Consider the following 15929-nt stretch of genomic DNA (forward strand, 5'->3'; position numbering starts at 1 on the left):
GGACTTATTTGGTGGGTACCTTTTGGGAGTTCACCCAACTAGATGTGGGCAGCTGCAAGTCAGCAAGAGGAAGAGCACTGAGAGAAGATGAGCTGGTTGTCCAGGCAGTGACAGTAATGAGCAAACCTGCATCCTAGGTTTTCTACCTGTCAGTCATGTTTTATGTAGATTCTTTTATTTAATTGTCATCCAGAGAGATATAAAACCAAGAGAGTATGACTCAAACAGGTCAGCAGTTTTTTTAAAATATTTTTTTCCTTGTCAAAGAACTTTTATTTTTATTTATTTGTTTGTTTATATGTGGTACTGAAGATTAAACTCAGGACCTCACACATACCAGGCAAGTGCTCTAGCACAGAGCAACAACCCCAGCCCCGGTCAGTACTTTTAATATCCATCATTTATAGGTGACAAAACCAAGGCTCAGAGAAATTAAGTGGTGTTCCTAGGTGACCTAATCAGTGGGTGGGGAGCAGCAGGATGTGAAGACAAGCAGATTCAGAGCCCATGCTCTCCTCCATGGCTCTCCTGCCTCCTCTGCCCAGGTACTCTGGGGTCAGAGTCTGCCCAGGAAACAGCAGCCTAGGCTCCTGGTCCTACCTTGCAGCATCCCAGAGCTCAGCGAGTAGGAACCATTTAACTGCCTGGTATATTTGCAACTTGTGTTCACTTTGGTTGACATACAGGAAGCCCCAGAGAGTCTTTCTAGGTCATAGAAGGTTAAAAGAAGCCAGTAGCAATAAGAAGCATCTATGAAGCATGTTCTAAGCACTTTCCTAGAACTAGTCTCCAAAACAACACCTTTAGGCAGGCCCTGTTAGAACCATGATCTTACAGTGGAGGAAACTGAGGGACAGTTGCCTAAGCTACTTCCCTAGGGTCACCAGCTGATAACTGACTGAGCAGTGAAAAGAATCCAGGCAAGGAGGTTCCAGAGCACCCTCTTAATCACCGAGCTGTACTGCCTTCTCTGGGGCAGCTCCCTGGAGCACAATATGCCTCTATGTAGCATCCTTTGCTTCTGTGCACGTAGCTAACCACCTGTCTTCCTCCCCAAGAATTTAAATTCCAACTTTATAAATCTTTGGGTTTCTGCATTCTGGGCCACTACCCAGTACCTACTGTAAATGTTTCTTGAATTGAATACCATTTGTAGAGCTCATCCCTGACAATTGGACCTTGGCTTTGGGGACTTGTCCTGGGGCAGTGTGATCTGTGACCTTAAGCCTTTGCTGCTGGGAGACAGGCTGAGCACAGCTGGCTCCTCGGGCTCCTGGAACCAGCCCCCGCCCACCAGAGTGCCAGATTCCATTAACCATGTTCTAGTTCTTGTGCAGTGGGCTCTGGGGAGAGAGGGGATTTGGCTCCTGTCCCTGGCTGGGTCTTCTGCCTTCCCTGGGAGGTGTGTACTGTTGTTCCACATGGTTCATCTCTGCCTGCCCTGGTTCCTTGTTGCAGAGCGCTTCAAGACCAACACGATCACTGAGCACAGCTCAGCTTGGGCAGCCATCTGGGGGCCTCCAGGCTTCGGTCATCTCCAACATCGTGCTGATGAAGGGCCAGGCCAAGGTGAGCAACGACCACTACCAACAGGGAGTCCTGGAGCAGCACCTCCTACATCGAGGGAAGGATGGGAACAGGCTAATCAGGCATCCCCATGAGTCAGAAAAATTGTCTTTTGGACTCAGAGCCAGCTGAGTTTCAAGCAACACACATTCTTCTCATTAGACGAAGTGATCATTTTTTTCTCATTGAGGACACCATTCTCCACCCACTGCCTTATCACTTTCAACGCTTATTCCCTAATTCATTCCTGGCATGATATTTTTCAGGCCTCTTTTTATCTGTTGCATAAACCCAAATCCTTTACATAGATTTATGGGTCCTAATTTCACCTCTACAATTCAGATGTTGGAAGAAGAAAGTTGGGCTCATATACAAGTTTAAAAATATGTATACCACCAGCTATGTGTGGGTAATTCCACGGTCTATACTGCTTTTTGCTATTAGTGGGAGCTTCCTGAGTATCAAAATGACTTTAGCTCTCCATCAATGCTGAGACATCATGCTGATTTCTGCCCTATAATTGAGGAATACCAAAGGGGAAAAAGAAGTATTGGTGGTGGAGGAGCATCCTAAATGTTCCTTTGTGCTGACCCCAAACATACTCATGCATGGGGTTGACATGTTTCTAAAATATCTAGAAGAGGCATAAAAGTTCTTGGACTAACCCAAGATGCCCAGGTGCTGATCTAATGAAAGCCTGGTTTCTTTAGTCCATCTAATATGGTTTTGGTGTGTGGTGGGAGGAAGGGATTTAAGCAGTGCTTATGGTTTTTCAAGGGCAGGGTTCCACCACGCACCTGACTCCTCTTTCCCTCTGTCTCCAGTTTCTTCTCACTCCTGGGAGCTTAGAGAATAACAAAAAGGTCCAGATGTGAGGAATGCTGGAATGAGTGCCCCTCAGATCACCAGGGAGTAACCGTCTCCTCTGTGGTTTACTCTGAACAGCCTCACCTTCTGATTAGTCGATCACAACACTTTCTCTCCTTGAATTTAGAGAGAAGTACTTTTTGAAAAGTTGATTTTTAATTTGTTTTTTGTAATGCTCAAAAGAAAGCAAAATGGAAAAGGGCATTTAAACTCATTAAAAGATGACCAAAAGTGGTTTAGATGATCCTGGTGTATAATAACATTCAATAAATGATCTTTATGGAGCCCCAGGATGAAATAAGATATGTTATTTGGTGTCAGACGCCTGGAAAACAAAGCAGAGGAAATACATTCAGAAATGAGGGAGACCTACCATGTCCAGCTATACAGTCTACACACCTATGACCTCATCAATAGCAAGGATGACAGGTAGGGGTGAGGCTGGAGTTGAGATCAGGAGAGGAGGAATCAGAGCTAGAAAGACAGGTAGGTGATGGAGGCAGAGACAGAATCAAGTCAGACAATAAAACCAGCTACCCAAACCCAGGCCTTGTGCTCAGTGCTTTGTGAGGGAACCCCATGACTCCCCACAACAACCCCATTAGCATCTCCCTTTTATAGAAGTGGAGACTAAGGGTCTGGTAGGTTGTGGGGCCTGTCCAAGGGTCACATGGTTAGCAAGCAACTGACCCAGACAATGGCCCTGGACTCCCTGACCCCTGGGTCCCATTCTCACCATTATCCTGTCCAGAGCAATAATTTCAACCAGGATCAAGCCGGGTCAGCTGTGCTACTCTAGGTAATATTTATCCCTGTCATCCTGAAACACATATCACCTTCACCAGAAGCTTCGAACAGCACCCTGACCAATGGCCTTCCTGGAAAGTACAGGCTCACCTCATGGCCTGTGGCATCTTGAAGATGGTTAACAGGCCATCGTCACCATGGTCCAGGAGGAATGCTACTAATCAGTTCCAAGCAGCTGCTGGACAGAGATAAATTGCCAATAGCAGTGCTGCTATTCCATTCACTTTGAGTGTGTCTAGGAGCCAAGCTACTGGCCATGACCTGGTACCCTGGTGAGTTGAACCCAAAGACCTGGCTTTATTCCTCAAGATGTGTGTTTCGATCACTTGCCAGAAGCCAGACACTGACAAATAAGCTTCACTTTATGCCTTCAGATTGTTCATAGTCTGGAAACAAGTACCTCGAGGATCAGCTAAGCCTGCCCAAGAAGTTTTCTTTAGCAAAGTGAAGCACATTGTGCTTGAATTTCCTTTGCTGCTCCCTGGGTCTGTCTTAGTCTTTTGGTTACCTCCCTGGTGGGTCTGTAGGGGAAGCCAAACCTTCTCTCCTTTCTCTTCCTCCTGTAGGCCTCATTCCCTCCTTCTTTCTCCTACACCTGATCTTCTCTGCACTGAAGATGTCTGCTAGGCCCCAGGTTCTTCCCAGAGCCACCTGCACATTCCAGGATGTGTTTGTCAACTTGTGGGAATGACCTGCAGACAGTAGTATAGTTTCAGGCAGGAGATCACATGACTGAAGTGATGTCCTTGAGAGGCAGAGGGGTGGGAGGCAGAACAGAAAGGGGACAAGGGGGCCTTTGGTAGGAGAAGGGACAATTTTCCCATCGTAAGTTGCTGCTATTGCTGTTGTCCTTGATGTCCTCAATGTTGTTTCCAGGCATGTTGTTTGAAGCACATTGTGCTTGAATTACCTACCTGTGGGTTAGGTAACATCATCATCATTTTACAACAGGGAACTTCAGGTTCAATAAAGAAGAATGAAATTATGTCATTTGCAGGAAAATGGATGGAACTTGAAAGCATTGTGTTTAAACAAAACAAACCAGACTCAGAAAGTCAAGGGACACATTTTTTTTTCTTATGTGAAAGCAGGAGGAGAAAAAAAGGAGGAGAGGAAGGAATTTCATGAAAAAAGATGGGGAGACCAGTAGAAGAGAAAGGAACAGGAGTAGGGAGGATAGGAGGAAAAGGAAGGTTCTGAAATTGACCAAAGTATGTTGTGTGCATGGATGAATGCCACAACAAATTCCACTATTATGTATAATTATAATGCTCTAATATAAAATTTAAAAAAGAAAAGGAAATTGAGACTGACAAGCAGGAAGTGATATGACTTCAGTCACCAAATGGAAAGGTAGAGAGCTAGGGTCTAATCCCCACCCAGCCTCCTTTAGTGTCAGAAGCATCAGATTTATGTGAGAACTTCAGACACCGTTCAGGCCAGATGGATGGCATGCTACTGAGCCTCCCATTCCTTTGTTAATCCCAAAGACATATGAGACTAAAGGTGCCTCCTCCCTTTCTGACTCCTTGGTTGAGGCCAAGGCATGCTCTCTAGAAACATCTGCCCAGGGAGCAGCATAAACCCTCCTGAATCCCACCTTCTCCTCTTCTTTCCCCAGGGCCTCGGCTTCAGCATCGTTGGGGGAAAGGACAGCATTTATGGCCCCATTGGGATTTATGTCAAAACCATCTTTGCAGGGGGAGCTGCAGCGGCTGATGGAAGGCTACAGGAAGGTAGATTTCCTATCCCTTATGAGACCCTGGTTGAGAAATCAAAAGCAGAATCCAGAATTGTTAAAGTTACAGAGGACACTGGAGATGCAAAACGTGTCTTGAGCACTCAGAACCCAGCTTCTGTGGATGCCAGGTTCTGCTGGTAGTGGGGACTCTCCCCCAAGAACTCCATCATGATGGCCCATCAGCCTGGCACCATCATCTCCCAGCTAGTCCTGTTGCCAGCTTGGGACTGAAGGCTGGTCTTCTCCCTCCCCTTCCTTACCTTGCTCTGTGCTGCCTTCCCTGTCTTTCCAAGGTTCTTTCTTAATTGCTGGGATTCACTGCCATCCCCTTCCTTCCCTTCTTATTCCCTAACCTATGAGTATGGAAAAACCAGGTTCGATTCTTCTAACAGATGAGTTGGGTAAATATTCTCTGAGAGCTTCCAGAGTACTGGGGTCTAAGAATACATAAAAGTAATAAACATGGCCCCTCTTTTGAAGGGCTCATAGTCTACCATGTGGCAACCACCCCCTCTGACCACCCTTATGCCCCGCAACTGTCTCCTCCCAACTCCTACTTATCTCCATGGAACAAAAGCTCTCAGCCATCCCAGAGTGAGCAACCTGGGGAACAAAGCTGTCTGTCTTCTTGTCCCAGAGGGCAGAAATAGCATTCCACCTCTACCCACAGTCATATTTGGATTATTAGGCAATAGGCTTGACCGAAGGAGCTCTCTGGATCTCACTAGGAGGCAAAGTTCAACGTATGAAGCCATGGAGCAGACTGAGCCACTGCAAGCCAGGGACTGGTTTACCTATTGGGGATCTGAAGAGAAGTGACCTCACAGAATCACTTTTCCCTGTAAGGTCAATGTCTGCAGGCTATGTTGGCAGCCTAACCATCTTGAATAGCCTGACTTGTTTAAAGCAGGGCATGCACACTGTAGTGTGATGTAGCCCATTGGCCAAAACACCACGAGCAAAGAATATTTCCACATTTCTAAATGGTTAAAAAATTCAAAACTGCTTTTAATCCTTTTGTGACCTATGAAAATGAAATGAAATATAAATTTCAGGATAATATAAAATATAAATTTCATTTATCACAGTCATGTCCCTTCAGTTACCTACCGTTTCTGGCTTCCACTGTGCTATAAGGGCAGCATGGAGTAGCTGTAACAGGGACTGTATGGTTCACAAAGACGAAAATATTTACTGTTTCTCTCTGTACAGAAAATGTTTGCCAACCCCAACATGATGCAGCATTAGGCATATGGGTTTCATTGTGTGGGCAGTGGAAGCCTTTGAAGGCTTTTTATCATTTGAGAGGGATCAGCTACAGAGGTTTTGGATGATTCACTTCTCAGACTGTAGGATGCAGTGCACTGGCAGGAGACCAGAAGTGGGAAGAGCAGCCAAGAGGCCAGTGGGGGAGCCAGGCTCAGCTCCTACGGGCTGCCCAAAGGCAGTAACCCTGTGAAGAGGCAGGGACAGATGAGAGAAGTGACAGCGCCTGACAAGAGAGGCAATAAGTGAAGGATGGGTTAGGGGAAACTTGAAGGTTTCTGGTCTCAGTCAACTGAAGAAAGAGGAAGAGGAAGAGGAGACAGTGGGAAGATGTTTAGGTCCAAACTGCAGAGAGAAGACTGATGTGCCCAGGTGACCACAAGGTGGTGCTGTCTATTAGGCCAATGAAAATTTGGGCTACTGCTCAGGAAGGATTCGAATTGAATTTGAATTTGAGGGTCATCAAAATTTTGGAAATAACTGAAGTTACACAGTGAGTGAAAGCAGCAAAAACTGAGTGGAAAAGAGAGAGGAGATACAGACATGTCACAATTCTAGAGAAATAGCTACATCAAGAGTAGGTAGACAGGAGCCCAGGCCCAGGTCAGGCCCAGGACCACCCTCACAGACAGAAACCCATGTTGGAGCCCAGGCCCTGGCCTAGGACTGTCCCTATGGACCTGTGAGGGAGCCCAGGTCCAGGACCACCCACCAGCCAAATCACTCAGGAGCCTAGGCCCCATCTCTGGAAGTGGTTGCATCCATCTTGGGACACCCCCACTGCCATCTTGAGTTACCACTGCTATTGCTGCCACCACCTTTAGTTTCAGTAGCATCCATCTGGGGACATGGGCTGGGGACTGGAAGCACAATACCAAAGTGAGGTACAGGTAATCTGCATGGACACTACCAGATTGTAGGTTAGAAACTGTAATATCTCAGATCTGCACTGCAAGAAAGGATGACACATAGACAACATGAAAAAAAAAAAAAACAAAGGAAGAAAGTTCCCCAAACAAACCAGGATACTACAACAGTAGAATCCATTGACAGAAGAGTTGATGAAATGTCAGAGAAGGAGTTCAGAATGTACATAATTAAAATGATCTGTGAATTAAAGAATGACATAAAAGAGAAAAGACAGGCAAAATTTAATTACTCTGACAAAGAAATAAAGAGCAAATGCAGGCATTCATTGATCACACCAACAAAGGGTAAAGGGAGCAAATACAGGTGGCAAAAGATTACTTCAAGAAAGAGAGATTTTGGGAAAAAAAACAACCAGAAATCCTTGAAATGAAGGAAACAATAAACCAAATAAAAACTTCAAAAGAAATCATCACCAGTAGACTAGATCACTTGGAAGACAGAATGTCAGATAATGAAGACAAAATATACAATCCTGAAAATTTATTGGGTTGGATGAAGGCACCGAGATTCAAACCAAAGGAATGCACAATCTCTTCAATGAAATAATATCAGAAAATTTCCCAAACATGAAGAATGAATTGGAAATTCAAATATAAGAGGCTTATAGGACACCAAATGTTCAAAATTACAACAGATCTACACCAAGGCACATTATAAGGAAAATGCCTAGCTTACAGAATAAGGATAGAATCTTAAAAGCCATGAGAGAGGAATCAAATTACATAAAGGAGGAGACCAATTTGGATCTAAGCCGATTTTAAAACCCAAACTTTCAAAGGCAGGAAATCCTGGAACAACATATACCAAGCTCTGAAAGAAAATGGAATGCCAACTAAGAGTCTAATATCCAGCAAAATTAAGTTTTAGATTTAATGACAAAATAAAAATCTTTCATGCTAAACAAAAGTTAGAAGAATTTACAGCAAGAAAGCCAGTATACAGAGCATTCTCAGCAAAATATTCCAGGAGGATGAAATGAAAAACAACAACGAAAATCAGCAAAGGGAGGAACTACACTAAAAGAAAGGCTAATCAGAAGAGAAACCAAGTCAAGTTAAAAGCCAAAAATAAACCCAAATGACCAGGAATACAAATCATATTATAGTAATAACCCTGAATGTGAATGGCCTAAACTCATCAATTAAAAGACATAGACTGGCAGATTGGATTTTTTTTTTTTAAAAAAAAAGACCCAACAATATTCTGCCTTCAAGAGACTCATTTCACAGGAAAAGACATCCACAGACTGAAGGTTAAAGGGTGGGAAAAAGCATACTATTCACATGGACTGCATAAACAAGCAGGGGTTTCCATCCTCATATTAGATAAAGTGAACTTCAAACCAAAGTTAGTGAAAAAGGATAAAGAAGGACATTTCATACATCAACAAGACATAACAATCATAAATATCTATGCCCCAAACAACTGAGCACCTATGTATATCAAACAAACCCATCTTAACTACAAGAATCAAATAGACCACAACACACTAATACTGGGTGACTTTAATACACCTCTCTCACCACTGGATAGATCTTCCAAACAAAAACTAAATAAAGAAACTATAGAACTCTATAAACAATCAATAATTTATACTTAACATACATATATAGAATATTCCATCCATCAATGAACAAACACAATTTCTTCTCAGCAACACATGAATCCTTCTCCAAAATATACCATATGACTTAAAGCAATTCTTAGCAAATACAAAAAAGTAGAGATACTACCCTGCATTTTATCTGACCATAATGGAATAAAATTAGAAATCAATGGTAAAATGAAAAATAGAAGCTACTCCAGTACCTGGAGACTAAATAATATACTATTGAATGCTGCGTGAATAACAAAGACATCACGGAGGAGATAAAAAAAAATTTTAGGGGTCAATGAGAACTCTGATACAACTTATAAAAATCTCTGGGATCCTATGAAGGCAGTGCTAAGAGAAAGATTCATTGCATTAATGAATTCATTAATGCTCATTCATTAAAAGAAGAAAAAGTCAACAAATAAAAGGCCTGACATTACATCTCAAAGCCCTAGAAAAAAGAGAACAAGCCAACACCAAAAGTAGAAGAAGACAGGAAATAATTAAAATCAGGGCAAAAATCAACAAAATTGAAATAAAATAAACAATTTAAGAAATTGATGGGCTGGGGATGTGGCTCAAGCGGTAGTGTGCTCGCCTGGCATGCGCGGAGCGCTGGGTTTGATCCTCAGCATCACATAAAAATAAAATAAAGATGTTGTGTCCACAGAAAACTAAAAAATAAATATTAAAAATTCTCTCTCTCTCTCTCTCTCCTCTCTTTAAAAAAAAATAACTAAATTGACAAACCCTTAGCCACCCTAATGAGAAGAAGGAAAGAAAAAAATCTCAAATTACTAAAATTCATGATGATAAAGAAAGTATCATGACAAACACTATTGAAATACAGAAGACAATTAGAAACTACTTTGAAAATGTATACTCCAGTAAAATAGAAAACCTTGAAGACATTGATAAGTTTTAGAGGCATATGATCACCCCAAACTGAGTCAAGAGATCATACGCAATTTAAACATATCAATTTCAAGCAAGGAAATAAAAGATGTCATCAAATGCCTACCAACCAAGAAAAGCTGAGAACCAGACAGATTCACAGCTGAGTTCTACAAGACCTACAAAGAAGAATTAATACCAATATTTCTCAAATTATTCCATGAAATAGAAAAGGAAGGAACCCTTCCAAACACATTCTATGAAGCTAGTATCATCCGCATACCAAAACTAGGCAGAGACATATCAAAGAAAGAAAATTTCAGACCAATATCCCTGGTGAACGTAGATGTAAAAATTCTCAATAAAATTCCAGCAAATAGAATACAAAAACTTATTTAAAAAATAGTGCAGCATGATCAAGTGGTGTTCATTTTAGGGTGCAAGGTTGGTTCAACATATGGAAATCAATAAATGTAATTCATCACATCAATAGACTTAAGGATAAGAATCATATAATTATATCCATTGATTCAGAGAAAGCATTTAACAAAATACAACACCCTTTCATGTTCAAAACACTAGAAAAATTAGGGATAGTAGGAACATACCTCAACACAAGCTATCCATGCTAAACCTAACACAAGCTATCCATGCTAAACCTAAGGCCAACATCATTTAAATGTAGAAAAACTGGAAGCATTCCCTCTAAAAACTGGAACAAGACAGGGATTTCCTCTTTCACCACTTCTATTCAACATAGTCCTTGAAACTCTAGCCAGAGTAATTAGACAGATGAAAGAAATTAAAGGGATATGGATAGGAAAACAAGAACTCAAAACTATTATTATTTGCTGACAATATGATTCTATGCTTAGAGGATCCAAAAAAACTCCACCAGAAAACATCTAGAATTAATAAATGAATTCAGCAAAGTAGTAGGATATAAAATCAATACCCCTAAATCAAATTCATTTCTATGTATCAGTGATGAATCCTCTGAAAGAGATTCACAGTAGTCTAAAAATAAAATAAAATAGTTGGGGATCAATTTAACAAAATAGGTGAAAGACCTCTAAAATGAAAACTACAGAACACTACAGAAAGAAATTGAAGAAGAACTTAAAAGATGGAAAGATCTCCCATGCTCTTGGGTAGGCAAAATTAATATTGTCAAAATGGCCATACTACCCAAAGTACTATACAGATTCAATGCAATTCCAATTAAAATCTTGGAAAGTCATATACAGCAAAATGAAACAAAACCCCTCTCTCTCACCATGCACAAAACTCAACTCAAAGTGGATCAAGGACCTAAGAATTAGACCAGAGACTCTGTGCCTAATAGAGGAAAAAGTAGGCCCAAATCTTCATCACATCTGATTAGGCTCCGACTTCCTTAACAAGACTCCTAAAGTGCAAGAAATAAAATCAAGAATCAATAAATGCAATGGATTCAAACTAAAAAGCCTCTTCTCAGCAAAAGAAACAATCAATGAGGTAAAGAGAGACCATACATTTTGGGGGACCAAATTTTTGCCACACACACATCAGATAGAGCACTAATCTCCAGGATATATAAAGAACTCAAAAAACTTAATGCTAAAAACCCCCAAAACCCAATTAATAAATGGGCTAAGGAGCTGAATAGACATGTCTCAGAAGAAGATATACAATCAATCAATAAATATATGAAAAAACGTTCAACATCTTTAGTAATTAGAGAAATGCAAATAAAACTACACTGAGCTTTCATCTCATGCCAGTCAGAATGGTAGTTATGAAGATACAAACAACAAAATGTGTTGTTGGGGATGTGGGGGAAAGGTACACTCATACATTGCTGGTAGGACTGCAAATTGGTGCAGCCAATCTGGAAAGCAGTATGGAGATTCCTTAGAAAACTTGGAATGTAACCACCATTTGATCCAGCTATCCCACTCCTGGGTCTATACCCAAAGGACTTTAAAACAGCATAACTATAGTAACACAGCCACAACCATGTTTATAGCAGCTCAATTCACAATAGCTAAACTGTGGAAGCAACCTAGATGCCCCCAATAGATGACTGGATAAAGAAACTGTGGTATATATACACAATGGAATATTACTCAGCATTAAAAGAGAATAAAATTATGGCATTTGCAGGTAAATGGATGGAGTTGGATAATATCGTGCTAAGTGAAGTAAACCAATCCCTTAATACCAAAGGCCAAATGTTCTCTCTGATAAGTGGATACTGATCCATAATGGGGCAGGGAACATGAGGAAAATGGAGGAACTGTGATTGGGCAAAAGGAAGAGAAGGGATGGGAAGGGACATGGGGGCAGGAAAGATGGTGGAATGAGATGGACATCATTACCCTAGGTACATGTGTGATTGCACATATGGTGTGACACTACATCGTGTACAACCAGAGAAATGAAAAGTTGTGTTGCAATTGCATACAATGAATCAAAATGCATCCTGATGCCATATATACCTAATTAAAATAAATATATAATTAACATTAAAAAAAGAGTAGGCAGACAATAGGAGCCAATGAGAGAAAGTAAGAAAAGTGGAATCAGAATCTGGAGGGGATGGCCTTATTTGTTTCATTTTCTTACTTGTTTGGGTTTAAGCATAGTACCAGGGAGAAGTTGACGTCACAAGAAAAGATGGTTTTGTATTTTCTTTTCTTCCCTGAGTGCAAGCCTGCCCAAATCCAAGGTCCTTGTATTTTCCTGGGTATTTGTCTCCCATAGTTAATGGCAATGATAAAAAAAATGAAGAATTTCAATGAGCCGAGACATTCTGATAGTGTGTAGTCCCTGGTTCAAGCCTCAAGTAATTGGCCAAATTGCCTTTTGTGATCTTTTTTTCCAGCAGTGAAGTTTCCAAATCTACTCTTGAGTCCATGGGGGGATACACTGGTGGGGACAAAAGTTTGTTGTAAAGATCAAGGCTGTACAACAGCCCTTATGCCCGCTCCAAAAAATTATTGTGTAAGATGTATTTGGCAAAATCAAGGCAGATCAATTCTCACTGGACATGTCCCAATAAGGAAAGGACAGAAGAGTACAGAACTGGGCTACATGACCGTGTTGGGTTCAGCTCCTTACATAATTAAGAATGGACATGCTGCAGTTTTTTCTTTGTCTAACTTTTTTTCAGCACACAATTACTTTTCAACATTTTTTTTAATGTGTCTGTTGTCACTCCTGGATTTGAAGACTCACAAGGACAAGGGCTGGGTCATTCTATTTTTTTTTACTCTGGTTCCAATGACCTGCCATGCTGAGCTGATGGATGGAGTTGGATAATATTATGCTAAACGAAATAAGCCAATCCCCCCAAACCAATACTTTCCACTGTGCCTCCACCCTCTATGGCCACACATAGATATGTTGGATGAAATAATACATCTGAACTCAAAGGAAAGAGATGGGAATGACAAGCTGCCAGAAGGCAAAGAGCAGCTTTAGATCCAAACAAGGCAAACTCAAGAGTTGATGATGTGGTGGCCCAGAGGGCTGCTGGACTGTTACAGACCCTAAGGGATGTGTCCTCTGTTCCCATTTGAGTCCTTGGGTCCATGTGAGCTCTGAGAATCTGCACAAAGCCCTGAGACTAAAAGAGATATGACTCATGAAAGGCCAACAGGCCCCAGGGAAGCAATAAGGAAACTTGACTTTGCTCATGATTTTTTTTTAAAATGGTACTGGGCATTGAACCCATGGGTGCTCAACCACTGAGCTACATCCCCAGCCTCTTCTATTTTTTATTTTGAGACAGTCTCACTGAGTTGCTCAGACTGGCCTAAAACTTATGAGCTTCCTGCCTCAGCCTTCTGAGTCTCTGGTATCCACCACCACATCTGGTTGCCCATGACACTTGAGTGGGGAAAACATCTCTCACAAGGAAATAAACATCAATGCCTGTATCATATGTGGTCTCAAAGATCATATTTATAGTCTCTGTGGAGAACATAAATCCCCAATCTGGGAAATCAATATTAAATTGTTTTCCCTAGGGGTTCCTAGTAGAAATAAAGGAAAAACTGGGTGACCTGAGGTATATGGGAATCCCACAGGACAACAGAAACACTCTGAAAAATAAATTTACAATAAGGATTACATATTTCATCAGAAGGGTCAGAAGAAATAACACAGAGGAATATTGGCCCTCAAAAATATAATAATATAAAAGAGGCAATAGAATTACTTTGTTTAAAGGATTTTAAGTGATAAAAGAAGCAATATAAACTGGAAGGAATAAACAGAACACAAATAAAAATAAATTAATGTGAAAAAAGTGGTTTCTGGATTTCTTTTTTAAAGCATAATTTCAATAAAGTATCAATTGATTGGTGAGGCAACAGATTCAATGCATCTGTAAGAAAAATTAGTGAAGTAGAAATTATCCAGGAGACTACACAGAGCAACAAAGAAGAGCATTAAAGAGACAGGGAGAACACAGCAAAATGTCTAAAATATATCCAATAGAAATTTTAGAAAAAAACAGTGAAAAGAGAAGAATAATACCCAAAGAGAGTAAATTTTCCAGAATTTATTTAATCATGAAACTATAGCTTGAGGAAGAAGAGGATTTTCTTCTGCCCTAGAACATCATAGTGAAACTGCAGAATATCAAAGACAAAGGAAAAAAATCTTTAAAACAATGAGAGCAAATGTATAGATTATATACACTGGAACCATAATTGGTGATAAGCAAAGTCAGTGTAAAATAGCCTTTGCATTTGAATTGCTCAGCACAGTGTGGAATTAAGAGAAAGTGTTCCTTGTTTGTATGTCGAATAAATTGAATGAAAGGGAGTAAGTGGTTTTCATTCACATAAAAATAGACTTCTGGATAGAGAAAAAAATATTATCCTAGGGGTATACTGTTAGGAAGAAAATCCTTGAAGTTGAAAGATCCAAGTCCTAATTCTCTTTACTTTGTGACTTGGGATTTCTCTGAGCTGTTTTTTCCTCTGTAAGTGGGGCCCACACTGCATTCTGGAAATACCACATCTAACCCATATCTATTGAGCATTTTGTTGACCTTACCCACAATTGGCTCTGGGTTATCATCTAATATGAAGAAGTCCCTCTCCTCAAGATCTGTCACCCTGGCCAGGGAATGATTTTTGCAGGTTACTGATTACCACACAGGGTGACAAGTGCTATGATGTGGTAGGTACAGGGTGCCATGAGCCTTACGAAAACAAAAACAAAAATCAAAATACAAAAAAAGGATAAAGGTGACAGGGGCTGAAAGGTTAAAAGAGAGTTGGGTGCAGAAGGTAAGAAAAGTACATTTTAGTTGAGAAAATGGCATAGGCCAGGCATTTAACTGCATAGACCATTGTGAAAATTAAGATCATATTGAAAATGATACATGGGAGCAAAGGTGTGAGAGTCAGGGAGGCAGGGAGGGTGAATATGAAGCAAGGAGACCTGATTAGGCCACTGCTGATCTTGCCTCTCAAAATTGTTCTTCCCTGTACAAAAGGTTCGGCAGTGGTAAGACCAGAGTTTAAAGTAAGAACTTTGAACTGTAATTGACAAAATTATTCTGCTTATCTCAACAGGTGATGAAATTCTGGAGCTCAATGGCGAATCAATGGCTGGATTAACACATCAGGATGCTTTGCAGAAGTTCAAGGTAATTGTTTCTAATTAACATCTGGTCAAACCCCCGGGCCTTCAGGCAACCGCATCATCTGCTCCCCACTTTACATGAAGGGTCCCCAGCTGATGCTGCTCTTGAGCACAGTGTTAAAATGTCATTACTCAGAAAATAAGAATATAATCAGGATTGTTTTGGGGGAATATTTGAACTAATTAAAATGTAGAAAGCTTTGTTAAAACAGTATGCATAATACTCTATGTATTTAGACTCATATATTTAAAAATATGTTTGGGGGTTTTAAAACATCACTTAAAGATATTTTTGAGTCTCTATCTAGTTGGTTCAACTTAAGACTACTTTGTATACACATATCTATGTGTGAATATATATATATATATATATACACACACACATATAGTACTTATGTGTCTGCTTATATGCTATGTAATATATAGCATAATAAACACTGGACATAATATATAATATGTAGTACTCATGCATGTATATCTGGTATATGACATTTATTATATACTACATATAATATATAATACTGGATGTGTCATAAATATTATATACAATGCTATAATGCAATATCATACATGATGTTTTATATTATATGTAGCCTATAATGTATGGTACGTGATACAGTA

General features: G+C 40.4%; 1 protein-coding gene across 2 annotated transcripts in view; it reads left to right on the forward strand.

The window, feature by feature from the left end:
• Nucleotides 1-15929, forward strand: part of Il16 (interleukin 16) — a 121123-nt gene that overhangs the window by 76650 nt on the left and 28544 nt on the right. For both annotated transcript variants that reach the window (XM_040274556.2, XM_005320207.5), the window contains exons 5-7: nt 1459-1569; nt 4862-4976; nt 15239-15312. In XM_040274556.2, the coding sequence (XP_040130490.1) occupies nt 1459-1569; nt 4862-4976; nt 15239-15312 (300 nt within the window). The remainder of the gene's footprint in view (nt 1-1458; nt 1570-4861; nt 4977-15238; nt 15313-15929) is intronic.

Source organism: Ictidomys tridecemlineatus, chromosome 5 (genome assembly GCF_052094955.1).
Source record: "Ictidomys tridecemlineatus isolate mIctTri1 chromosome 5, mIctTri1.hap1, whole genome shotgun sequence".
Taxonomy (NCBI): Eukaryota; Metazoa; Chordata; class Mammalia; order Rodentia; family Sciuridae; genus Ictidomys; species Ictidomys tridecemlineatus.